The sequence below is a fragment of the Pteropus alecto genome, unplaced genomic scaffold (assembly GCF_000325575.1).
Source record: "Pteropus alecto unplaced genomic scaffold, ASM32557v1 scaffold335, whole genome shotgun sequence".
Taxonomy (NCBI): Eukaryota; Metazoa; Chordata; class Mammalia; order Chiroptera; family Pteropodidae; genus Pteropus; species Pteropus alecto.
The window spans coordinates 551,755-574,762 of record NW_006436757.1 but is presented as its reverse complement, the minus strand read 5'-3'; the positions used below and the strand labels follow the sequence as shown (position 1 = coordinate 574,762).

General features: G+C 54.0%; 3 protein-coding genes across 4 annotated transcripts; 1 reads left to right on the top strand and 2 right to left on the bottom strand.

Moving 5' to 3' along the window:
* The first annotated feature begins 1,023 nt into the window (after positions 1 to 1,023).
* THTPA (thiamine triphosphatase) lies at positions 1,024 to 3,989 on the top strand. Of its 2 annotated transcripts, none has more exons than XM_006913577.3 (3): positions 1,024 to 1,087; positions 1,502 to 2,053; positions 3,132 to 3,989. In XM_006913577.3, the coding sequence occupies exons 2-3, from the start codon at positions 1,507 to 1,509 to the stop codon at positions 3,275 to 3,277; spliced, it is 693 nt and encodes a 230-aa protein (XP_006913639.1). In that variant the 5' UTR covers positions 1,024 to 1,087; positions 1,502 to 1,506; the 3' UTR covers positions 3,278 to 3,989. The 2 variants fall into 2 exon arrangements, with proteins under 2 accessions (XP_006913639.1, XP_024903788.1); XM_025048020.1 differs by lacking the exon at positions 1,024 to 1,087 and adding an exon at positions 1,094 to 1,304.
* Positions 3,976 to 11,677, bottom strand: AP1G2 (adaptor related protein complex 1 subunit gamma 2). Its single transcript, XM_006913578.3, has 22 exons — positions 11,589 to 11,677; positions 10,964 to 11,168; positions 10,434 to 10,558; positions 10,152 to 10,293; positions 9,930 to 10,026; positions 9,695 to 9,771; positions 9,484 to 9,579; positions 9,044 to 9,124; positions 8,643 to 8,741; positions 8,439 to 8,494; positions 8,164 to 8,277; positions 7,895 to 8,035; positions 7,760 to 7,814; positions 7,557 to 7,679; positions 6,778 to 6,867; positions 6,559 to 6,686; positions 6,199 to 6,303; positions 5,744 to 5,867; positions 5,525 to 5,660; positions 4,675 to 4,838; positions 4,354 to 4,452; positions 3,976 to 4,266 (listed from the first exon to the last, which is right to left on the bottom strand). The coding sequence occupies exons 2-22, from the start codon at positions 11,165 to 11,167 to the stop codon at positions 4,165 to 4,167; spliced, it is 2,358 nt and encodes a 785-aa protein (XP_006913640.1). The 5' UTR covers position 11,168; positions 11,589 to 11,677; the 3' UTR covers positions 3,976 to 4,164.
* Positions 11,678 to 11,838: 161 nt separating this feature from the next.
* On the bottom strand, positions 11,839 to 21,825 carry JPH4 (junctophilin 4). Its single transcript, XM_006913576.2, has 6 exons — positions 21,205 to 21,825; positions 20,124 to 20,673; positions 18,663 to 19,434; positions 15,535 to 15,653; positions 14,681 to 15,213; positions 11,839 to 13,566 (listed from the first exon to the last, which is right to left on the bottom strand). The coding sequence occupies exons 2-6, from the start codon at positions 20,500 to 20,502 to the stop codon at positions 13,483 to 13,485; spliced, it is 1,887 nt and encodes a 628-aa protein (XP_006913638.1). The 5' UTR covers positions 20,503 to 20,673; positions 21,205 to 21,825; the 3' UTR covers positions 11,839 to 13,482.
* Between the last annotated feature and the right edge of the window lie 1,183 nt (positions 21,826 to 23,008).

Genomic DNA, 23,008 nt, shown 5'->3' with positions numbered 1-23,008 from the left:
GAGTAAGGAGGTGAAGGAGCCTTCTCTATTTTGTCTCCCAAAGCAGTCAAAGGGCCACTCCCATGTTTTCCTGTATTTTAAATGACCGCGAGTAATGCTCCTACTCCTGACAAAGCCGGCTCAGGGGCCATTGGAAACTCAGTGACAAACTCTTTGATCTGGTGCTCAAGGCCTTTTCCAACCTGCTTAACTGTATTTTTAGCTTCATCTCCCTTCCACACTGACCATATACTCTCCAGCTTCTGGGCCTTTGCTCATGCTTTTCCTGTCTCCATCTGAGACTCCAGCTGTTGAAATCCTAACATGTCTTTAGTTCCCACCTAAAATATCACTTCCTTCTCCAACATAAAGTTTCCCACCTAACCTTACTCTGAACATTCATGCCAGGATACATTAAATCCCCTCTAATACTCCAGAGTAGCTAAACTGGTCTTAGTTATGCTTTCTTTAGCTCATTGCCAGTGGCCTGCATTTAGAGGGCCACCATCATAATCAATAAAGTATCTGCTGGACAGTGAATGAATGGCTTGTATTCTAGGCCCATCAGCTTACGGAGTGAGGGATTTGGAGACGGGGCTGGGCCTCAGCTCCTTCCACCCTACTCTCCCCACCTTCCTAGTTCAACTTTTAGAGTCTCGCTGGCACTAATCGCAGCTTTCTTGTCACCATAGCGACAGGGCGGTGGGGAGGAGGAGAAAGCAAAGTCTCCCTTTGGAACTACATTTCCCATCATGCACCCGGGCCCCAGGGTGCCAGGCTCAGCCTGAGACCTGAGACCCGGGCTGACCCCCGGGAGCCGAGAAAGGTCGGGCATGAGGAGCAGAGCACAGGATGACCTCACTCCCTGCCAACTGCAGAGGTCGAGGCCCCTTAACACCTAGCAGGCCCTTGGGCCCCGGGTCTGCCGTGGCACCGCCACATCGGGCCTAATATGGCCGCTCGCGCTGGGACCGGTCGGGTGCGCAGAGAACGGGACCGAAGTCCCGGGCTAGGGACTGTTCCCGGCCTTCCTCGCGGGCGTGGCGTGTGTGGCGTGGGCTCCCATCCCCCATCTTCAGGTCCCGCGAGAGGGAGTCCGGGCTTTGAGGTGAGACCCCAAGGTTCCGCCGGCCCGTGCTGTGGCTGGGGAGGGTTAGGTTGGCCGGGGTCATCCCGCACAGTGAGCCACCGGCCTCCGGGATAGCAAGCCGTACAGGGGAGCGTTAAAAGAACACCTGCCACGCGGCCTGCTTTCGAGGGAGCCCTTTGGATTGAGGACATCAGCGGTAGAAGGGATATAACGAGACCTGTCACTATCGCAGGCCGTAAAACACCAGAGGCGGGGCCATCCACAGAGGCAGGGAGAAAGGGCTGTAGCACCTACAGAGCTGTGAACAGTGTGGATGCCTCATAAGTTTTTAGAGGCGGGTGTGTGTGTGGAGGGTGTGCTGAGCTGTCCCTCTGCAAAGCTGAGCATCTTTAGGATCTCAGCAAATGTTTGTTGATTGATTTATTATTGCAGGTAGTATGGCTCAGGGCCTGATTGAGGTGGAGCGAAAGTTCATTCCTGGGCCTGGCACAGAGGAACGGTTGCTGGAGTTGGGGGGCACCCTGGAGCATCAGGTCACCTTCCGAGACAGCTACTATGACACCCCTGAGCTGAGCCTCATGCGGACTGACCACTGGCTGCGGCAGCGAGAGAGTAGTGGATGGGAGCTCAAATGTCCTGGAGCAGCAGGTGTCTCGGGACTCCATACTGAGTACCTGGAACTCACAGCTGAGCCCGCAATTGTGGCCAAGCTCTGTGAGGTGTTGGGCGCTGAGGTCCTGGGGGCTGGAGGTGTGGCTGCTGTGCTGAGCCCACTGGGGCTGCAGGAAGTAGCTAGTTTTGTGACTAAGCGTAGTGCCTGGAAACTGGTGCTATCGAGAGCAGATGAAGAGGAACTGCTGCTCAGGGTGGACATGGATACAGCTGACTTTGGCTACGCTGTGGGTGAGGTCGAGGTCATGGTGCACCAGGAGGCTGAAGTCCCAGCTGCTGTAGAGAAGATCAACAAGCTCAGCAGCATGCTTGGTGAGGGACACAGGTCCTTCTCTGCTTTCCCTGTTCCTCTTCTGTGTGTACCCATGGGTCAGTTAGCGGGGAGGGTCTTGGGGTTCTCTAATGGGAATTGTTTTAATAATTTTTTGGAGGACTCAGTTTGCTTAAAGCTCTATCAAATCCTCTTTCCGTTTATAATACCTCTCTAACCTGGATTTTAGCCTTCTTTCTATAATCTATCCCATTGTCTCATTTAGTTCTCATACTTCTAGCCACTCCAAGTGTCCTTCAGTTCCATGTGCCAATTCTCTGCTTTAGTCCGATTCATCTTTCCTTCCCCTAACTCCTATCTCATTTTTACACCTAGGTCATTTGTCTGTTAGCTTTGAGGAAAAGGCAAGAATGTTGTATTTATGGAACAGACAGCGGGGCAAGCACTGGCAGTTTTTTCTGTTCCCAAGCTTACCTCCCTTGTAGACAGTTCATTCTCATAAATATGGCATTGTGCATCCCATGGGACCTTACATCCCTGGGATGCTGTTCTCACCTCCTTAGCAAACATAGAGTTCCCTGCTGTATGCCCAGCATGCTGCTAACAATAAGACACTGGCTTATCGTGGCTCCATACTACATAGAGACTAGAATTCTATGTGAATCCTACCCCATGGCTATAGCTGCTGCTTCTTTCTACATCCCTGTTTCTTTCTGTGTGCATCTCTGCATGTGCTTCATTACCAAGCTAATGAGCTTTGGCCTGCCTAGATGGGCTTTAATCTTGATTGGGGGACAGGAGCAATAACTGAAATGAGTCAATATTCAGGCACCCTCTGTCTTCATGGCGCCTGAGTGCCTCTTCACCATTTCTCTTTGCTAGAGAGGCTCATACTTGGCTTTCTAGCCCTACTCCTGTCTAGAGTGGTCCTTTTAGGCCCTACTTCCATAGGCCAGTCAGGGAGTGGGCTGGTGGGTTCCACAAGCTGGTTAGATGGTGTTCAGAATCCCAGTGCTGCCTTGGAAACAACTTTGGGGTCTGGCTTTGTGGGCGGAGGGAGTAGAATTAAAGCATTCGCAGCTCTGTCTGGCTCCCTTCTCATTCTCCTTTTGCCTACAGGTGTGCTGGCACAGGAGGTGGCACCTGCCAAGCTGATTGTGTACCTACAGCGCTTCCGGCCTCAAGACTATCAGCGCCTGCTAGAAGTGCACAGCTCCAGAGAGAAGCCACAGGGGACTAAAGATGCTGATAGTAGCCTGGACTAGGGTGTCACATCTTCCATGACAGGGAAGAGAGTTCTGGGACTAATGGGGTTCATTCCTTTGCTCACTGTGCCTTTTCCCCAGGCTTTCCTCCCCAGAGTGAGTCTTCTCTCACCAGCTCTGCCTGTTCCTTCACCCTACCCTCAGTTATCCTTTGTTGAGCCCTCCCAGACTGCCTCCTCTCTCTCATCAGTCAGATGCAATCTGTGGGCCGCCCCTCTCCCCTGGCCGCTAAGCAGCCTCCATTGATTTCCGCTCGTGTTTATAGGATTTCCACTTAGCCGTGATCAGTAGTTAAGCACAGGAAAATCCCTTGCCACCCCCCCTCCCTTGGTCGATGCCATTGATTCTGCCAGCGGCTCCTAAACTGCCTTACAGCTGAGTTAGAGATGAGGGGAGGCAGCAGGGATTTCCCTGCCTGGGGGTGTGGGGAATAGCGCAGGTAGGTAGGAAATGGGTGGGATTTTTTGTTGGAAATCTAGAAATTCTGGTTTGATTTTGCCACTGTGCCCTACTCTAGACCAGAGGGTAGAGCGCCTCCTGTGGAAGTTTGGGGCAAATCTGCTCCTCAGCCTGGAGAGGGGTAGAAAACCCTCCTTTGTTGAAACAGGTTCCTAAGGCTGAGGGGGAAGATACATACTTGCTTTTTAGACGTTTCCCTTGCTGTTATTCATGTTTTCTACCTCAAATATACACAAATATGGCTTCCCCCGTAGGCTTTATTGGGCTTTCCTTATTTGCGGGGGAGGGGGACAGGCCCCCATAGTTTTTGCAGTGGCAAGCAAAGGACCAGAGTGCCACCTGCTGGTAGTCTTCAGATGTAGGTTCCAAGTAGCCAGGGCCCCAGGGGTTTGGGACACAGGAGGATTTCAGGCTGAGTGGAGTCTGAGTTACTGCCATGTTTCCACAGGCAAGTTGTTCACCTCAAAGATCTCCTGCACCGACTGGCCGAAGTGGTTGTAAGTGAGGCGCAGCTTTAGCCTCAACGGGGCCTAGAAATAGGAGAGTGGATACCAGGGTTAGCACCAATGCCTTCTCCCTTTTTTGGGTCTTATCCACAGGGGGTTCCTGGAGCTCACCTTGGTAGGATTGAGGATTCTGAGGAGCTGGGTCATTGGAAGGCCACCCTGAGCTGGAACTGTGTTTCCACTGGGGGCCTGTAACTGCAGCTGGAAACTCTGAACAAGGAGGTTGGGCAGAGCACAGTATATAAGGCAGCTAACTGAGTTCAGGCAACTTCTGCACATCCAAAAGTTTCAAACCCTCTTTCCATAACTCTCCAAGTGCTTTTCTCTGCAAACCACTCCCTTCTCATCTCATTCTCCCACCCACTTCCTCTACTTAGTAGCCTTTTCTCCTGAAGTGCCCAGGCCACTTCTGAACCCTGGTCTTCCACAAACCTTGGGCACAGCGGCCTGGCAGATGAAATGGGTGACATCACCCTTTGAGGCGTTGGTAGCGGTGACAGTGATTAAGAGCAAAGCAGGGGTTCCAGGGGGTCGAACAAAAGACAGAATTAGCTGTAGTCCTTCACGCTCAAACACTTTGAGATTTGGGATGGGAGCTAGAGTAGGGAGAGAGACTCACTGTATGGGCTGAAGATAACGAGTTCATTCAACAAAAATTAAGTGAGCACCCATTGGGTGTGGAGCACTGTTTGAGATACTAGTGACAAAGTGGACAAGAAGATGAGGTCCCTGTTGGAGCTCACAGTCTAGTTGGGGGACAGAATAAGAAAAGCAAGATAATGACAGACTGTAACTGGTGCTAGAGGGGAATAAACTAGGCCAGAATAACTGAGAGGAACTAACTAAAATAGGAGTGGTAGGGGAAGCATCTAACATTTTACCTGAGGTCTAAAGAGTGAGAATAAGCCAGTCATTTGATGTGCTAGGGAAAAAATATTGCATGTAAGAAGAACATGAATTGCTAAGGGCTTGAGGTGAGAGGGTCTGAGGAACTGAGAGGGAACCACAGGAGTGGGTTGTAGGAAAGTATATGAGATGGGCTGGGGAGAAAGCAGGGCCTGCAGGCCAGGGTAAGATGTCTGGAACAAAGGGAAGAAGATACTGAAGAGTGTCCAGGAGGGGAATTTGTCATCGAATGAACACTTTTCCCTACTAAGATGGGGATTTGATGTGGAGCACACAGCAAAGAGGGCACCTGAACCTCAGTCCTTGGGAAAGAAGAGGGAACACATTTCCATCTCCCCCAACTTCTCTAAGACATCTTCCCTTTGCTGAGGCTTACCCGGGACTGTAGGAGCACAGGGGGAGTCAAGAAGTTGTATTAAAGTGCCTTCTGTGGAGGGATCCAGAGGGGGAATCTTCTGGGCATCCCCAGAAGTGCCATCCAGGAGATCTAACAGATCCAAGAGCTTTGAGGCCTGGGGGAAAGGGCAGAAGGACCAGGGCTGGGTATGGAAGCCTGACCAAGTCTTCTTCTCCCTGGGGCTTCTGGCCTCCTCACCTGGGGCTCTGTGGTGACAGGGGATGCTTCCAAAAGCTGGGCTGCTGCTTTGCTTTCCTTTGCTTCCTCATCAACCTGAGGGCCACCTCGCTCCATAAGAGGCATCTTTTCTAGGATGGCAGCCCTGAGAATGGAATGCAAGTGTGTCCCTCTGGGTGGACCCTGGGCTTTTTACAAGAGGCATGTGGGAGGAGGAGTTAAGAACACAGCCCTGGGCACATGGTGGGTTGAAGTGCCCCTCTGGTTTCCTAAGATGGCACACTGTTGCTGGTTTTCAGATAAGCAGGGCTGGAAACCAGCTTAGCTTCAGTGAACTCTGAGTGGGGAGGCTCTGACTGGATGGGTAGGACACAGTGAGGTTGAGTCCCTTGTACCCAGAAAGGGACACTGGGGAGAGGACATTTGGGGAAAAGGAGGAGTCTGGGTCCTATGCTGTGGTAGAGTGCTAATCGCACCTCATGTGGTCGTACTTCCGGAAGAGTGTGTTGTACTCCACAGCCCGCTGCTGCAGCTCCATGTCCAGGCAGCTCCCGTAGATGGATACCACCTGGCGGATGCGGCTGGGCCACAGGGTGGTGCATGAGTGGGAATGGCAGTCTGCACTCCCTTCAGCTCCAGGATGTGGCAGGGAATGGAGAGGCCCCACAGAGAGATACCCATGATACTTGGCTCAAAAGGAAAAATCCAACATTTGGGGGAGGGGGTATTGGGGTATGTGCCTGGAGAGAAACTCAGAAACATGGGCACAATGAAGGGACATCTCTCTGGAAGCACCAAGAAGAGGGTCTCTGAGAAGGGCTGGGAACACTTCTTACTTGTTGTCCCCCCGAAGCCGGGTGCTGAGCTTCATGAGGGCTGTGAGGGCATATCCTCTGGTGGCTGGAAGGGACATGTGGGACTGAAGCACCCTCTCCAATAATGCCAACACTGCCTCTTCCTCTACCTTTGGAAACAGACAACAGGTAGGGATCCTGGGGCCAGCCTTGCCTCCCTTGACCAGTTCCTCCTTAGGGCACTCTCAGTGCAGGTCTCACCTGAAGGGGCTCAGTTTCCTCACAGTTCCCCTCCAGCAGAAGGTCCCCATATTCTCCGATGCACCAGGCTGCCACTTGCACCAGCGGTTGCTGTGTGGGATAAGAAACATGCTGGGCCAGAGTCTGAGGCTCTTCCTCACTTCCAGACCCTGTGATATCCCTTTAGGCAGTGCAGAGATGGTGGGATTGGAGGAGTGCTGAGAGGGAGGGGCGCTGGAATAGGGAGCAGTTAAGAATTTGTCCCCAGGCTGTCCTGGCTCCTGTGCTTCCACTGCCCTCTGGTGGCCAAGCATCAGAACTACTTGTGGCCCAACCACAAGGGGGTGCTGGGGGATGGCGAAGTGAGAGGATCCCTTCCTTGAGAAGGGGTAGATGGTTTCTACCCACACTACTTAATATGGAAAGGGGGCTAAAGGTGCTGGGTGGCATCTGTTAATTCACTCAACATTCAGGTAGTAATAAAACCTAATACATGCAGAAAGCTGTTATTGATCTCATTAGATCCGCTAGATAGCTCTGGGAGGTGGGCAGGGTAGAAAGCTGCGTGTACTGAGCATAAAGTTAAATTGGTCATTTGTGGTTACACAGCCAGTAGGTATCAGAGCCAGGACAGAAGTACAGGTGTTCTCAGTAAAAATAGGGCTCTCTCTCCTTGAGTGTCTCCACTAAGTAGTTGTGACCTCAAAGGAAAAACAGTTGGGAACCAGGTGTAAGGAGTAAGTGGCCCAGGAAGGGCTGGGAGGTTGGGCAGCCTTGAGCCTGGGTGGTGGGAACATTACCTGGGAGATGTCCTGTGCCAGTGCACTGTAGAGGCGGCGCACAGAGTAAGCATGTAGCTCCTGGGCTCCGCCAATCAGCTGAGTCAGGTTGGCCACTGCATCATCCCGCACATGGGTGCCCGCCTGAAGCAGTGAACGTGGTCAATTCAGCGTGGTGAGCCCTGCCTACTCCTGCCCAGCTCTCAGACCAGCCCCTGCCTCACCGTTGTCAGTACGTGCAGGATGGTGTCTATGTGCCACCGCTTGGTTGGGGCAAACCTAGGAGACATGGCTCTTTAGTCCTGGTACTGACCTTCCCCAGATTCCACCTTCTGCCTCCTGGACACCTGTCACCTTACCTCTCTGCTGCCAGCAGGATGCCTGAGGCACAGTCAGCCCGTAGATCATGGGGGCACGACTCCAGAAAGCCCTGAAGCTCTTGCGTCATGGCTCGCACATTAGAGCTGTTTATCAGAGCCAGGCTCAGTTCCAGGGCCCGCCTGGCAGGAGAAAGACGTGTCTATATGAGGTAGCCCAGGCCCTCCCCTTCCCCAGGCACCTGTCTCCTAGTCCCCTTACTCCAGCTGCTCTGAGCTGGTCCAGGTGCTGGGCCATCTGTCCCGCTCACCGGCTAAGGGAGGCATCAGATTCCCGCAGACATTCCACCACAGTAGACCGGTGCCGCTGCACAGCACTGTGATCAGACTGCACCAGCCGTAGCAATGATGTCAGGGCTACATACCTGGACAGAGTGGGAGAGGTCCCATCACACCATGGCTATCATCCCCCTCTCTGCACCATTCTGCCCTGGGTACAGGGATAAGAGTGAATTGGGAGACTGGAAGGAAGACAGAGGGCCAGGAGCTCAGTGGCACAGCCCAGCCAGACACCTGGGACTTTTACCTAATATTCTTGTCATTGTTGCACAGGAAGCGGCCAAGAATATTGACAGCTAGAACCTACGAGACGCAGAAGTTGGGGACAGTCAGGGAAGGAGCAATCTGTTGATTCAGGAGTGGGGGCTGCCTGGCACAGGACCTGTTTGTACAGTTGGGGTGGGTGGGAGGGTGGATGAGACTACAGTGGGAGAGGCATATGGGATGATACCCGCAGGCCAGCTGCAGAACGGATGTCCATGATGGTGAGCACAGTCTCAAAAAGGACTGCACTGCCCGCATTTCGGCTGGTGTCTGTGTTAGTGGCCACCTGAGTGGATGGGAGAGAAGATCCATGTGTAAGGGGCTCTGCCCTCTTCTCAGGTCTCTGGAAGGTCTGTCTCCACCATGTCATCCAATCCTCAACCACCTAACAGTTCCCTGAGCCCCTACTATGTGTCAGGAGCTACCACACTGAGACGGTATTCCTGTCCTCATGGAGATCACAGTTGGAAGAGAAACATAGATGTTATTATATGGCCACCGCATGGTGGGTGGTCATGTGAGGGGTGCCGAGGGCTGGTGGGATCACAGAGCAACATACCTAACCAGCACCCCTCTCCAGTCCCATACCTGGGCCAACAAGTCATTCATGCTCTCACTGCTCTCTTCATGGTTCCGGCCCAGAATCCGAAGCAGATGAAGTATCTGGACCTGAGGTTAGGTTAAAAGTTGAGAGGTGCAGGGGTTCTTAGGGTAAGGAGTCATGGGGCTGAGGAGAAAAATCTGACATTAGGAGAGCATTAGGAGGGATCTGGCTGGTTCCTTAGAGCCTCCCTGCCACTCTGCCTCCACTCTACAAGTCTCAAGGGACTTGGGGACAGGATTTATTTTTATTTTTATTATTGTTACCAAACTGGATTTTCTGACCTTTAGGCATCCCTTCCTTGCACTTGGCAGTCCTGTGTCTGCCAAGACACTGACTGAGACAGTGTTCTCTGGGAGGTGACCACTAGCCATGGGCTTACTGCCAAACTTTGTTCTAAAGATACAGCAGGGAAGGGTCAGCCCACCTGTAGGAAGGGGTCGCTGACTCCAGATATACTGTGTTCTGTGGAGTATCCGGTTGTCACCAGAGTACGGAGGATCTGCACCAGCTGGGGCACTACCTAGAGGGAGGGCACAGCCTTATCTGGGTATTCTTCCTAATCTCAGCCTTCAGCCCCATTCCAACTCCACTGACCCTCTTTTCCTGGCTCAGGGCCTGCCCCTTCACCAGCCCACCTTTCGAAAGTGCTTGAGGGTTGCCGGGCTTCTTTCGCAGAGCTCCGTGATCAGCGTGATGGTGCCCAGCAGGATGCCTGGGATCAGGGCAGGGGAAGTGAGTGGGGATCAGGGGCACAGGAGAGTCTACTGTGTGTGTGCATAGGCTACCCTTCTCCAATGAGTTGGGGTCCCTGTCCCATTTTCCACCTCTGGCCATAGCTGAGACAAGGGATGGGGAGCCCAATGGCCTTACCATGGTGGCGTTCGTGAAGCAGTTTGGCACAGGGTGGGAGGAAGATGTCAGAGAGCTCAGGGACCTTCCGGATTATGTGCACTGCAGTCAGAACAGCCTACAGAGGTCAGGGGGCTCAGAGAGGGCAGAGGTCTGCCAGGATGCCCACCCCCCAACCTCTGTCACATGGCAAATTATGAAGAATTTCTAGAGGGGCAAGTGCCTAGAGTCCTGCCATCTCACCTTCTTGCGCACATAGGTGCTGGGCTCCAGGAGCAGTTTTTCTACCTCAGTAGCCAGGTCCCGGCACATCTCAGCGGAGCCCATGGTGCTCAGAGTGCACAGGGCCAGGCCTTGTACAGCCTGCATCCCTTGACTCAGGTCACTGCAGTTTTGGGAGGATGGTCAGTCAAGCCTCTGAGAAATCCAGTCCTTCCAGTACCTATAGCAGGCAGCCCCCTGGAATTTTCCAGTTCCCCACTCTCCCATCTCCCTGATTCCAAGTGCTTCCCCAAACCCTCTCACTTCTTGATGCTGTTGGTAATGAGCAGGTGGGCATCCTGCCTTTCATCCAGCAGAAGCATGGCCCCCAGGTAGCCCACCCTCTTGTCTGTGAACCTGGGGGAGGCGATCAGTTTCAGGCACTCCATCTATAGGGAAGGGGGCAGACCAGAAAGGGGTAAGAGTGAAAGCACCAAAAATCCTTTTTCTATCTTCCTCTTTAACATCAGATTACTTTGTGGGGACACCATATCCTATCACCCTCTCTTCAATGAGAGTCTTAGAAGATTCAGTTAACGGGTAGTTTCAAGGAAATTGGAGTGGAGGATAGGAAGGAAGGAGGTGCCCTTAATGGGGCTGGTCAGAGAATGAAGGGTTAAGTCCAGCTGGTGACCAGTAGGGGTTGTAATAGGAAGGAGGTCTGCGGTGTATGCTGCGAGGGCTGCGAACTTTGTAGAAAAAATCGGAGCACCAACAGGTGAGCAGGTCTGAGACCCTGTCCCACTATAGCCTCCCTCATTAAACTCCCGAAAAGAGGTGTCCCTGCCCAGTACCTGTCCAAAGTGGGCGGGATAGCCCAACATGTGGACATAGAGCAGTTTGGCCAGCTGGCGGTGCCTATGCAGAGGGTCCCCATCGCGGAAGGAGGCCCGGATGTGGGCGCACTCCTTTTGGATCACTTCCCGCTCCTGAGCCTGGGTCTTGGCCCCACGAATCTCTTCAATTAGATCTTGAAGCTTCAGCGAAGTCACCACCATCCTGGGGGGCAGACTCCAGGAACGGAGAAGGCTTTAAACCTCCTTGGCCCAGAGTGCTTGGCCTTTCTGTCCAATCTTGCCCTGTGCCAAGATCCTGGGGGCCCAGGTCTCACCGCTACCCTAAAACTGAGGCCACATTCCCCTTCCCCCACGTGGGTCTCCAAATTCCGCCCCCTCCTTCCCGGTCGAGATCCCCACTACGCATGCGTTCCCGCCCCACCCTGCGCCCGTTCCTACTGAGCATGCGCCGGAGCCCCGCCTACTTGCGTCCCCTTTTCCCCCTCCTGGTTCCCCGTCCCTAGCTCAGCCATTCCTTTTCCCGGGATGTGCGCTAGTTCTTCCACAAGATTCCTCCCCACGTTCACATCCAGGCGGCCCCAGCTTCCCCACACCAGGACGCTTGCCTTAACGCCAGCCTCACCTGGCTTCTGCCTCAACTCCGTTCCTCTCCCCCTGGCGTTTCCGGGTTCAGGGCCAGGCGGGGGTTGGTCTTCGGTCTGGTCTTTCCCTCTCCCCGCCCCATCACGGGATCCCGCCCCTCATGGGCCGCCCTGCTGAGCCGTCTTGAGTCTTCTGACCTTAGGCCTTAGGCTTTGGAGTTTGGGGAAAGGACTTTTTAACTACGTTGGGGCCGTGAGACTGTGTAACAGGCCTGGGGTTCCCCAAGAGGGTTCCTCGTACATTCTCGCCACCCAGGAGAGAATGGGTTTGAAGCCATCGCACCCCAAAGGAGATGACAATTCCCCCCCCTTTTTTGAACTTTTTTATTAATATATTTTTTTTTTGTTAAATTTCTTTGTATTTTTTTTTTTCCTGCAAGACTTGGTGTTGGCGGCACTGTTGAAGTTTAACTTCAATCCCAAATTCCATGAAATAGAAATCAGAAGTAAAGGTTGAGAGGGGAGGAAGGAGGGAGGCAGGCCAAGGAGTAAACAGAATTTGACTAGAAAAAAAGAAGACGGTGTGTGTAGTGGGCATTCCCAGGGAAGGCCATTCCTTGAGGGAGGGGGTTGACAGGCAGCTTGCCACTGCCTCATGCAGGGGAAGGAGGAAAGATCCCCTGGGGATCGATCTTACAGTCCCCTCTTCCTAGGGCTTCCTACCCCCAGGGGAAAAGCTAGTACCAGGGATCAGCCACAACTTCAAACAGGGCTCTCCCCCACCTCTCACCTGGGTTTGACTCCCACCTCTGCCCTGCTTGGAAAGTGTGTGATAGATTGGCTTTCTGTGATCCCCTCCTTCTGTTTTTCCCCCCCTTTCACAAGATTCTGATGTGATGTGGGAAGAGATATAACCCACTTAGAGACTGCTAAGCTTGTCACAACTTGTGCTGCCCAGTGAGTTCCTGTTCCTTTGGTTCCATTCCCCAGAACTGTCTCCCCCAACACAACTATCAGAGTTGGGGAATGGGATCCTTGCTCAAGTGCCTCTAACCTTCTGTAGTACGGATGTCTTCTTCAGGCCCCTTAGAAATTTAATCAAAGGCCACAAGTGAGTCCAGACCAATCAAATAAACTTTTAGGGGGAGAGAGAAGGGTGGGAGAGGTCAGTGGGTAGACTTGGCTGCATTGACCTCTTTCTTTCCTTTACACATTGCTCTTGATGTGGCATGCCACCCTAGGGGGTTGGACAAGGGGCTGGCTGTTGAGGAAAGAAAGTGGGAGATGCTAGGGAGTCATTCTGCTTTTCATTTCCCTTCATAGCTCTTTCAGGGAAGGACAGGGTTAGGCAAGAACCTAGTTCAGTGCTTGGAGGTGAGATAGGATCCTCCGAGGTCAGAGATGGAGGCTGCACCTCCTCTAGCTTTTTCGCTAGGCCTGAGAGACACCAGGCCTCCGGGTTAGGGAGCCACAGCAGCTCAGCCAGTGCCTTGCCTAATATACAATCACTCCTCCATTTTCTTCCTCCTTTCCACTCAGCTTCCAGGAGACTCCTCAGGATACCAAATCCTCACCCTCATCCAAGTTCAGGTCTAAAGAAAAGGCGGAGAGGGTGTGGGGGCGATGGTCTGACTTAGATTTGTGTGTCTCAGAGAAGAGAGCAACTCTGAGCGAGAAAAGCCCTTCATATGTAAACAATCTAGAGAAAGAGAAGGGGTGGGGTGAAAAGGGAGGAAGACAGAGCCAGAATAAATGAGAGAATCCGAAAGGATAGCAGGAAAGAAAAAGCAAGAAACAAAAACAAAGGGAGACAGGAAGAAAGGAAAGGGAGAAGAGAAAGATAGGAAAAACAACTGGGAAGCGAAAAGGAGAAAAGGCAGGTCAAAAGGAGTGAAGAGGCGGCCACCGAAGCCAGAACTAGGCCAGGCAGGAGCCTCAGGTGAGGAGCTGGGAGAACAGGAACGCCAGGCTGAGGTCCAGGAGGGCCACGGCTCCCACCACCAGGGGGTTGGCAGCTCCCTAGAGAACCGGGGGAAATGCCATCTCAGTCCCCGAGTACCAGGCCAAGGACCACCTTCCTGCCCTGGCCGAGGTGGCAAAGCTGAAGTTTCCCAGGCACCTTTCCTGGGGGAGAGGAGTCTCCAGCCTTTTTTTTTTTTTCTCCCCAAGGTTTTTTCCCCCGTAACAAAATTCCTGCCAGAGAAACCAGTTTCTGAAGTCCCAGTCAAAAAGTAGTAATGTTCCAGCCGCACATTAATGATTCCAAAATTCTCCATTATGAACAATATTTATCAAAAACAGCCCACTATCCGATGAAAGATGTGCCTTTTTTTTTTTTTGGATTGCAAAACAGACCTCTTCTCCCAGCCAGAACCCCACCTTCCCTCAGCTCTGTCTAGTCAGGAACGACTCTTCCTCCCTCCTCCCTCCACTCCCCTCCCACCAGCATGTCACGTGGCCCAGGCAGAAGGTGCCTGGCCTTAGTAGCAATACATTGGCAGCAGCAGCCGGTACTGCAGTAAAGCAGAAAGGGATGAAGGGGTGAGGATGTGGTTGCTAGGAAACAGGAGAAGGCCTGGAGTCCAATCAGAGTAGAGGGTTCTGGGGAAACTCCGCCTCTCCTGGTTTTCTGCCTTCTTTCCTATTTCTCTTTTTCCCAGGAGAGGGAGGGAGAGTTAGGGTAGGGAGGGAACAAGCTTTTCCTTTTTTATTTCTGGGAACCAAAGAGAGAAAGTGTGGAGGTGGGGTGGGGGTGGAGTAGGAAAACGAGAGCTGGAAATGATATGGAAGGAGAACAGGGAAAGATGTTCTGGCTCTACCATTATAATTATTTGTAACCTTGGACAAGTTACTTTAAGTGCTCTGGGCCTGAGTTCTCCCTTCTGTCAAATGAGGGAGTTGGACATGAAGGTCTCTAAGGTTTCTTTCAGCTCTCAAGTTTTTAAATGTTTTTGAGGTGGGATATGGTCCAAGATTGGGAAGGCAGAGAGAAAGCTGGATCCAAATCAAAGCCCCTCAGAGATTTAGAGAGAGATCTGGAAAGAATGAGAGGCAAGGCTTTGAGGAGAAGAGGGGTCAGAAGGGAGCTGAGACTCAGAGGGTACAAAGTAGGAATGGAGGGTGTCTGTCTCACCGGCTGGGCAGGCCTCTCTGTTGCAGCTGGCTCCTCAAGCTCTTCCATCAGGCACCCAGCTTCAGGACCCCTTGAGGATGGGCCCCTCAGGACTGGTGTGGCCATGAGCTCAGGCTCCAAGGCCCCCGGGGTCCTCGGCAGGGGCAAGGGCTCTTCATCTTCCCCTTCCTCCTCTCGAAGACTTCCGGAACTGTCACTGCAGCCTCCAAGGAGTGGGGAACCATCTCTGGGCCCTGGGCCCTGCATCCCAGCCTCATCCTCAGCCTCATAGCCAGCTAGTTCCTCTGCCTGCTCACCTGGGCCCCCCCACTCCTCAGGCCAAGCTTTGGGACTGGAAAAGGGACCCTGGTCCCCTCCAGGAGGCAGTGGGCTCCGGCAGGCAGGGGGTCGCCAGGGTTGGCGGGAGGAGGCAGGACTGCTGGGCAGTTCAGGGGAGCCCTCTGAGGGAGTCAGTCCATTCTCGTATACCCCAGGGCTGTCCTCATCCAAGGGCTCTGTGTCGGAACCTTCTGAGTCCTGCCTGGGTCTGCGGCCTGGGGCAGGGACAGCTAAGAATCAGAGGGGCCTAACTGGTCTGGGGCTGCAAAAGCTACAGTTTTATCCCCCTGAGTGGGCACCTTCCAGGACTTTGGTATTCCCCAGGCTTACAGCCTCTCATTGCAAGACTCCAACCCCTTGTCCTTGTTACCCTATTTCATTAATTCCCAGTTCTACTTCCTACCCTCCCACTTTCTGTCCCCTCGGACCCTCATACCTTGGCTCTCCCATCTCCAGTCCCTTGTAGGAGTTCCCTTTCCCTTTCCCCTCCAGCTCCCAGGGGGCTCACCCCCCACCCCAGGCTGCCCACGCCTCACCTGGGGCCTCTAACATCGGTTGCAGGTCCTGGGCTATCAGTTTGGCCATTCGAGCAGCCTCCACAGCTTTCTCAGCAACGCTGCTGGCTGCCACTGCCTTTAGAAGGGCGTCTGCTGCCCTGTTAGGTTCCGGGTACAGGGATTTAGCAGACCTGCTCACATGCTCCAGCCCCCTAGCCCATGTACCCATCACATCACACCCTCCGGATCTGAGCCCACACCTGGAGACACACTATGCCAGCTGCTCCCTTTTCCCGGCCTGGCAGGGCAGCTGGCTTTTGGTTTCCTCTCCTAGACCTGGGCTGTGCCTGCTGTCATCACATAATCTTGCTTCTCTCACCATTACGTCCTGTAGTAACACTTCCCTTCTTCAAGCTGCAGGACCAGGCCCTTCCCTGTCACCCTCAACTCTGTGATTCCATTCTTGTCCTGCTCCTTTCCCAGCGCCAACTGATACCTCACTCTCTTAGCACATCCCTCTGCAGTTGCACCTGCTTGGTGCTTACAAGCTATGCATACCTGCCCTCTTTGCTGCTGGTATCTCCTGTTGTTATCAACTTCTCTCTTACTCCCTGGGGTCACACAGCTCCTGTACCTCAATCCTGCCCCCCTCCCCCAAGCCCTTGCTTTGGGCCACCCTATCCCTGTATTAGGGGCCTTTGCCTCCCTTGCCCTCACCACTGCTAGCCCTTGTTTTTGAATCCTGCCTCTCCCTGCAGATTTTCTGACATGAGAATTTCATATCTTGCTTTTCCTCAGCCTCTCGTTATCACATTGTTCTCCTCCTTCCTCACTCCCTCTGTCCCCCTGCCCCCACCTCATCCTTTCTGAGCTCTGGAACTGGAGTAAGGGTGGGTCCCCCTTTCTGCTATTATCTGTTCCCTCTCTCTATCAACATCCATGCTTTCTCACCACTGTGATGATACCTTCTGGGTAAGTTCTAAGTCTCCCACAACTCCTCCCCTCCCTTCCTGCCATGCTCTTTAGGTATAGGTAACCTTGAAGCATTATCAGTCCTTTCTCCACTGTTTCCCAGTTCTCCCTCTGATGTCAGACACTTTCTCAATTTTCCTTTCCCTTTCACCCTCTGCTGTTAATGGTAGATGCCCTGTAATCATTAAATCAGTTCTGTAATTCTGATCGATATACTTGATATAAGCTTGAATAAATCAAGGCTCATGACTCCTTCTGGGCCCAGGCTTGTTTAATCTGGCCTAGGAAGACAGTCTGGGTGTGGGGGTAGTAAGAAGGATCATGGTGTCCACTGCAGAGTTAGGTTCACCTCTTCTGTATGTACCTTGGAAAATATGTTCGGCCTCCTCTCCTCAAACCTGGTGGGTCAAGGACCTTTAGAGCAGGCTTGGAGGGAACCTCAGATAATGCTATTCTTCCATCTCAGGGCTTCCAGACTCTATATGACTAGCTTGTCCTGAAACTGAGGTGGTCTCAGAATTTAGGGCGGGGGACGAGGATCACAATCTCGGGTTACACTGAGGTCTATTGGCGGTCAAGAAACTGCAACACTGACAAGGGCCTGTGTTTCTGAGTTGGGAGTGTATGGATGATCAAGTCCTAGGCAGTAGACTCAGTCTATGCCCAGGCATCAGGCCAGGCTTCAGGCTACCTGGCAGTCACCTGCTGCTAAGGCTCTGCTTGTTTCCATGGCAGCTGGCAGCCAATCAGTTTTGCCAGGCCTGTTGCTGGGAAGACCAACCAGCCTCCTCCCACTGCCTGATCCTCCAGCTACTGAGATCAGTTTTTCCTGCACATGCCTGCTCCTCATCTAGCCTAAAGTGCTCCTTGGTGCTCTGTCCTTCCTCTTCCCTGGCTTAAAGCTTTAGACTTTAACCATCAGACTGTCAGATATGTCTACAGGTAGACATTCTCTGGCTCAGGCATCTACTCTGGATATGACATGTCACATGCACGCACGCACACACACACACACACGCACACACACACACACATTGTCGCCCATTATACAAACTCATTGAGCACATTTGGATATATCTTGACCTCTGATCTTTTGAAACAGTCCCAAAATTAAACAAAATTCTTCAACCGTGCCCTCCATTTTAAAGAAAATACAATATATAAACATTCAGATGTGTGAATTGCCTAAATCAGGGGCCTGTGAATCTCATTACAAATAGATTTTGGGCTTTCTTCAGATCTGGGCTATCTACTCCAGTAGTCACAAGCCATATGTAGCTATTAAGTACTGAAAATGTGGCTGGTCTGAATTGAAATGACGTGCTATAAGTATAAAATACGTACTAGATTTCAAAGACTTAGTGAAAAAAAAAAAAGGAATTAAAATAGCACATTTGCAAATTTATATTGATTATAAGTTGAAATGATAATATTTTGGATATATTGGTTTAAATGAAAATATTTACATTCATTTCATCTGTTTCCTTTTTTATATGGCTATTAGATTTAAAATTATCTATTTGGCTTACATTATATTCCTACCCAATAGCGCTGCTTTAGATAAGGTTACTGATTAATGCAAATGTAATCTGATTTACAGAAAAAAATTTCAAGCCTCCTCCCCTCAAATCTTTATCAGTGAGTAGAGGGAGGCAGAGGAGGCAAAGCTGAGAGGGACTATCTTTTTAGGTGGATAGGTCAGCTGTACAAACTAGACCTCTCCTAGGCCCCAGACTGAAATGATATCAGACTGGGTTAGGTGGTGGTTAGGAATGCCCGCTCCTGCTCTTCCTGCCCAGTGCTGTTGCTCTCGACCTGATGCCTGGAGGCTGGATCGGCTGCAAGAAAAGGAAGGCTAGGGACATGTCTGACTTCTAAGAGGTTTCTAGGCCTGCATAAGGCAGCACTCATGGCTACTCCCACACGCAATGACACATGTCCCCACAAAAGACACTGAGACATAGTCTAACACGGCTTCCCTCAAATACCCAGCCACCCACAGTTACACCGACATCCACCTGTGGCCTGAGATATAAACACCCCAAATACCCAGGGCTACAACTGCCTAGCCCTAGGCCTGTTCTTCTCCACCAGGCTCTAGACCTTGGGTTTTGGTCCTCCTTTAGGCACCAACCTCCTTCCCTGTCTCCAGGGTACCTTCTCCCATTAGCCCAGCCTCTGCACCCGGTGCCCACCTGGCAGCGGCGATCTCCTGGCGCTGGCGGGCAGCGCTCACTGCTCGACGGGCGCCCTCAACAGCCCTGTCCACCTTCTCCTTGACTTTGCCTCGCCGAAGAGCCAGAGGAAGGAGGCTGCGCACGCGCCCTCCGTGCACCAGCCGGTTGCGCTTGTACTTGCCCTCCTCGCGGGAGCCGTCGGGGCGGGTGGTGCGCCCGTAGCCGTGCCGCCGGTTGCCCAGCCACTCGCCCTCGTAGCGCAGCCCGTTGGAGCGCTGGCTCACGCCGTAGCCGCTGCGCCGGTCGGCGCGCCATTCTCCTGCATATACCTCAGTGGCCGAGCCCTCGATGAGGGCGGGCGGCGCTGGGGCCGGGGGCCCGCTGGCCTCGGAGCCCGGGGGTCCTGTGCTGCCCACCTCGCTGCTCACCTCACTGCGCAGGGAGCCCCGCTTGCTGCCTAAGGAGCTGCGGCGCCCGCTTGCCCGGAGCCCGCTGAGCAGCAGCGAGCGGCGGAAGAAGCCGCCGGCCGCCGGGGTGCGCTTGCGGGAGGGTGGGCCGTCAACGTCCCCCGGCCCCGCCAGCACGAAGCCGCCCCGGGAGCCGGAGGCCGGGCTGCCTCCCTCGTCGCCTGGCAGGGGCAGAGGTGGGGGCGGCGTCGGAGGGTCACTGTGGCCTGAGTCCAGAGAAGTGCGGCGGGGCGAGCGCAGCAGCGCCGCCTGATGGTAGGGCACGCTCTGGCGTACCCCATAGCCGTGGCGCTTCCCGGCCTGCCACTGGCCCTGGTAGGTGCCTGCGGGCGGGGTAGGAAGGGGAAAAAGAATCAGGATCTGCTGCTCCTCGCACCCCAGGCCTCAAGCGCCCCCTGGAAGTCTTAGCATGGAGGTTGGGGAAGGGCACTAAGAGCTGGGGACAGGCCAAGTTGGGTCGGAAAGTGTGGAAGAGTAGAGTCAAGACAGGTAGTAGGAGATCCCTGAATTTTGGCAGTACGGGTAGACAAGGGAAAGGGGAAGGGACAGACAGGCTGGGGTGTGTGGAGAACAGAGTCCAGAGGGTGTGAGGGACAGGCTGACGGGCTGTATAAGATAGCCATGTGATGAGCAAACTGGACTAGGAGGGACAAGCCCACTGAGGAAACGCGAGGGGACAGAGCAGAGGTGTTAGCGATAGACAGGTGGAGAGGGGAGGTGTGTGAGACTGGCAGAGAAAAGGATGTAAGGGAAAGGCAGACAGGGAAGGGGTGAGGGCAGGAAGATTCAGGAGAGGGAACAGCAGGCAGGGGGACAGACAAATGATGAAGGGATGTGCGATGGTGGGAGAAGAGGGCAGAGAGGTAGGCGCAGGGGTGCATGTCGATGGGGAAGGCATTAGGGAAAACAGCGGGCACGGAGGTCCTATGGCAGGGGAAGGTATACGAGGGCCAGGGCAACAGGGAGGAGCACGCGGACGAGCAGACAGACAGTAGTGGATCGGGCCCCGCACCTCCGTCGGAGTAGGTCTCGGTGCCGTAGCCGTCCTGGAAGCCGTCCTTCCAGAGCCCGGCGTAGCGCAGGCCGGATACGCTCTCCCACACGCCGCTGCGCCCCTTCAGCCCGCCCAGCCACTCGCCGCGGTACGTCCAGCGGCTCTTGCGCTCCACGCCCAGCCCTTCGCGCTTGCCCTGCTGCCAGTGGCCCTGGTAGCTGTGTCCGCCGGGCCCCGTGAAGACGCCCAGTGACTCGAAGCCGTGCGCCCAGCAGCCGCTGTACTCGCCCTGGGCGCCGGGCCCCGTGCACACGCCGTAGCCATGTGCCCGCCCCGCCTCCCAGCCCCCCACGTAGCAGCCCCCGTCGTCAAAGTCGAACTTGCCCCCTGGGGACATGCATGTAGTTGGCACGGCCTCAGCCCCCCGGTGGCTCAGCGCATCCTGGGGCTGGAGAGCTGGCTGGGGGCCTGGGAGCCGGGCGAGGCCTGGGGGCGGGGGCAGTTAGACCGGGGCCGGGCGGGGGGAGCCCAGCGCGGGCTGGCAGGGCCGGACCCTCATCCTGAGTGGCTGCGGAGAAAGAGGGGGGAAGTGGCGAGCGAGGCCCCTCCTCTTTGCCCGCCGCTCCCTGGCCCAGTGGTTCCCCGGCATCAGCACCGCTCCCCAACCCCCCACTCTTCGGCAGCGTCTTCCAGCTGCTCCTTAGCTTTGGAGGCACGGGGGCTCCCCCACCCCTCCATTCTTGTAGAGGGCTCCTCCCAGGACTTGGGGTCCCAACCCCAAGCGGGATTCCCACTTATCTAATCTAGAACCCCAAAGTGTCGGGTATGGATGGCAGTTGGGGGTGGCATGGAGAGAGGTCCTGAGAGGGGGCTGGGCAGACTCTTATGCTATCCCGTTCCTTGACTGCTGTCAGGACCCCTTTGTCTCGATTCTTTGGCTTCCTAGGCAAGTGGGGGTGAAAATGTAGTGGGGGAAGATCTGAGCAATGTGGGCAGAGAGTTTGGCGAGGGAAAGGATGGTGATGGGAGAGGCTCTGCAGGAAAAAGGCGAAGGTGAGGATGGGCAGACAGGGAGGAGGGAGTGGGGTAGGTTACTCACCATGTGGGCTGAGGCTGAGGCTGCCTCCCAGGCACGGCGTCCATCGCAGGATACCTCCACTCCCACCTCGCCCGGACAAGCCAAGCCCCCTCCCCTTCCGGAGAGACTGCTCCAACCCAGAGAGAGAAGGTGGGGGAGCCGAAGGAGAGAGTCCCCTCTCGCCAGCTGGAGGAGCCGGCGGTGGGATGTGGGGGTTGGGGGCGAGGTAGTGGCAGGGGTGTGTGTTGGGGGGAGATGAGAATAGTGGAGAGAAAAAAATCTGCCTTGGATGGAGATAGGGAAGAGGAGCTGGGAGCTGGATGGGAAAAAAGAGGGGGCGACCAAGAGGGGGTGTTTTATTTTTTTCTTCTTATGGTTGGGAGAGGAAAAAATATCAAAATTCTGATTCCATCCCAGCACAAATCAATGTTTGCTCCATCCCAGCATCACGGGGGAGGCTGGGCCAGGCAGATTTAAAGGGGCAGGGAGAAGAGAGGAGAGGGTGGGGAGAGGAGACAGAAGAGACAGCGCAATGATAGCGGTGGTGGGGGGAATGCCCAGGCAGAAAAGGATGCGTGCCTGATAAACCTGTCGTGAGGGAGGAGGCAGGTGGACGGAGAATGAGAGGCATAGAGACCCTCAGGGTGGAAAGAGGCCCTGGGATGCGGAGCAGGGTGTGGGTGAGGCTGGGGCGGGGGAGGGGGCGCGGAAAGGAGCGAGGGGGAGGAGACTGAGCTGAAGATGAGGAGGCTGGGGGAAGCCGAAGCCAGGCAAGGGAGGAGAGATGCTGGCGAGGCCGGGAGAGGGCGAGAGGAATACAAAGAAAGAGGTGCAGGGGTGAGAGCTAAGGAGGAGGGAGAGGGAAGAAAAGAGGGAGACCCATTCTGGGGCTGGTGAGGGATGGCAAGGAGGAGAGAAGGGGAGGAGGAGAAGGAGGGAGAAAGAAATAGATATGGAGACTGAGAAAATGAAATAAGGTTTGTGAAGGGACAGAGAAAACTCTGCACAGGGAAGGGCAGGCATGGGCATAGAAATTTAGAAAGAGCCCAGCAGAGGCTGGAGGGCCAGAAATGGTGTTTGTGGGGCTCTGGGGAGTAGGATGAACCTGCAAGCTGCTTGGATGGAAGCCAGGAAGCCTTCGATTCCTGTGTCCATCAAGTCCATAGTCCTCCCTAAGAAACCATGGCAGGGGGACTAAGAGGCCCCACCTGCACTTTAGGAGGAAACTTGAAATGGGGCCCTGCCAGGAAGCTTAGCTCCACCAGCGCTTTTCCAAGCCTTGCCATCCTTCATCCCCCACCAACTATTTCTCTCTGAGTTGTCCCTCTGAAGGGGGAGAGCTAGCATGAGGGTGTATTGTTTTTGAATGTGGAGCAGTGGGTCATCATTAGTGGTGTCACGAAGGTTCTGGAGCTTCGGAGTCTTCTATTTTACACACCTAGAGGCTAAAACACATAGACATGTTGGAGTGGGTCCTTATTGAGTCAAGGTCCCCTGCAACCTACCACCCCTCCCTTACTACCTACTAGAGGGATGGCGCATTCTTACTTTTTACAGATGGAAATAGGCACGCACTGTGTTCCCTGCCCCCTCAGCTTACTTAGACACTGCATCTATGCTGCCCCTAAAGGAGGACACTATCTAATTATACACAATGGCATAAATAGTCAAATGCACTCAATTGTTTTTATTTTTATGCAAGATATGGTCCGTCACATTTTACAGAAAAGAGAACTGAGGCTCAGAGGTGGAAGCCACTCACTGGAGGTTACACAGCAGAGGTTGCAGAAGTAGCATTAGAACACTAGACTTAAGACCTTTTGAG

Excerpts from the sequence above, each read along its gene's own strand:
- THTPA (XM_006913577.3), top strand. The coding sequence starts at position 1,507 with ATGGCTCAGGGCCTGATTGAGGTGGAGCGAAAGTTCATTCCTGGGCCT. Across the intron at positions 2,054-3,131 it reads CAAGCTCAGCAGCATGCTTG|GTGTGCTGGCACAGGAGGTG; the intron begins GTGAGGGACACA and ends TTTTGCCTACAG.
- AP1G2 (XM_006913578.3), bottom strand. The coding sequence starts at position 11,167 with ATGGTGGTGACTTCGCTGAAGCTTCAAGATCTAATTGAAGAGATTCGT. Across the intron at positions 10,027-10,151 it reads GCACCTATGTGCGCAAGAAG|GCTGTTCTGACTGCAGTGCA; the intron begins GTGAGATGGCAG and ends TGACCTCTGTAG. Across the intron at positions 8,036-8,163 it reads TCTGATGCCTCCCTTAGCCG|GCGGGCCCTGGAACTGAGCC; the intron begins GTGAGCGGGACA and ends TTCTCCTGCCAG.
- JPH4 (XM_006913576.2), bottom strand. The coding sequence starts at position 20,502 with ATGTCCCCAGGGGGCAAGTTCGACTTTGACGACGGGGGCTGCTACGTG. Across the intron at positions 15,654-18,662 it reads CAGGAGATCGCCGCTGCCAG|GGCAGCAGACGCCCTTCTAA; the intron begins GTGGGCACCGGG and ends GGAACCTAACAG. Across the intron at positions 13,567-14,680 it reads CAGAGAGGCCTGCCCAGCCG|GGAGCTGCCAACCCCCTGGT; the intron begins GTGAGACAGACA and ends CCGGTTCTCTAG.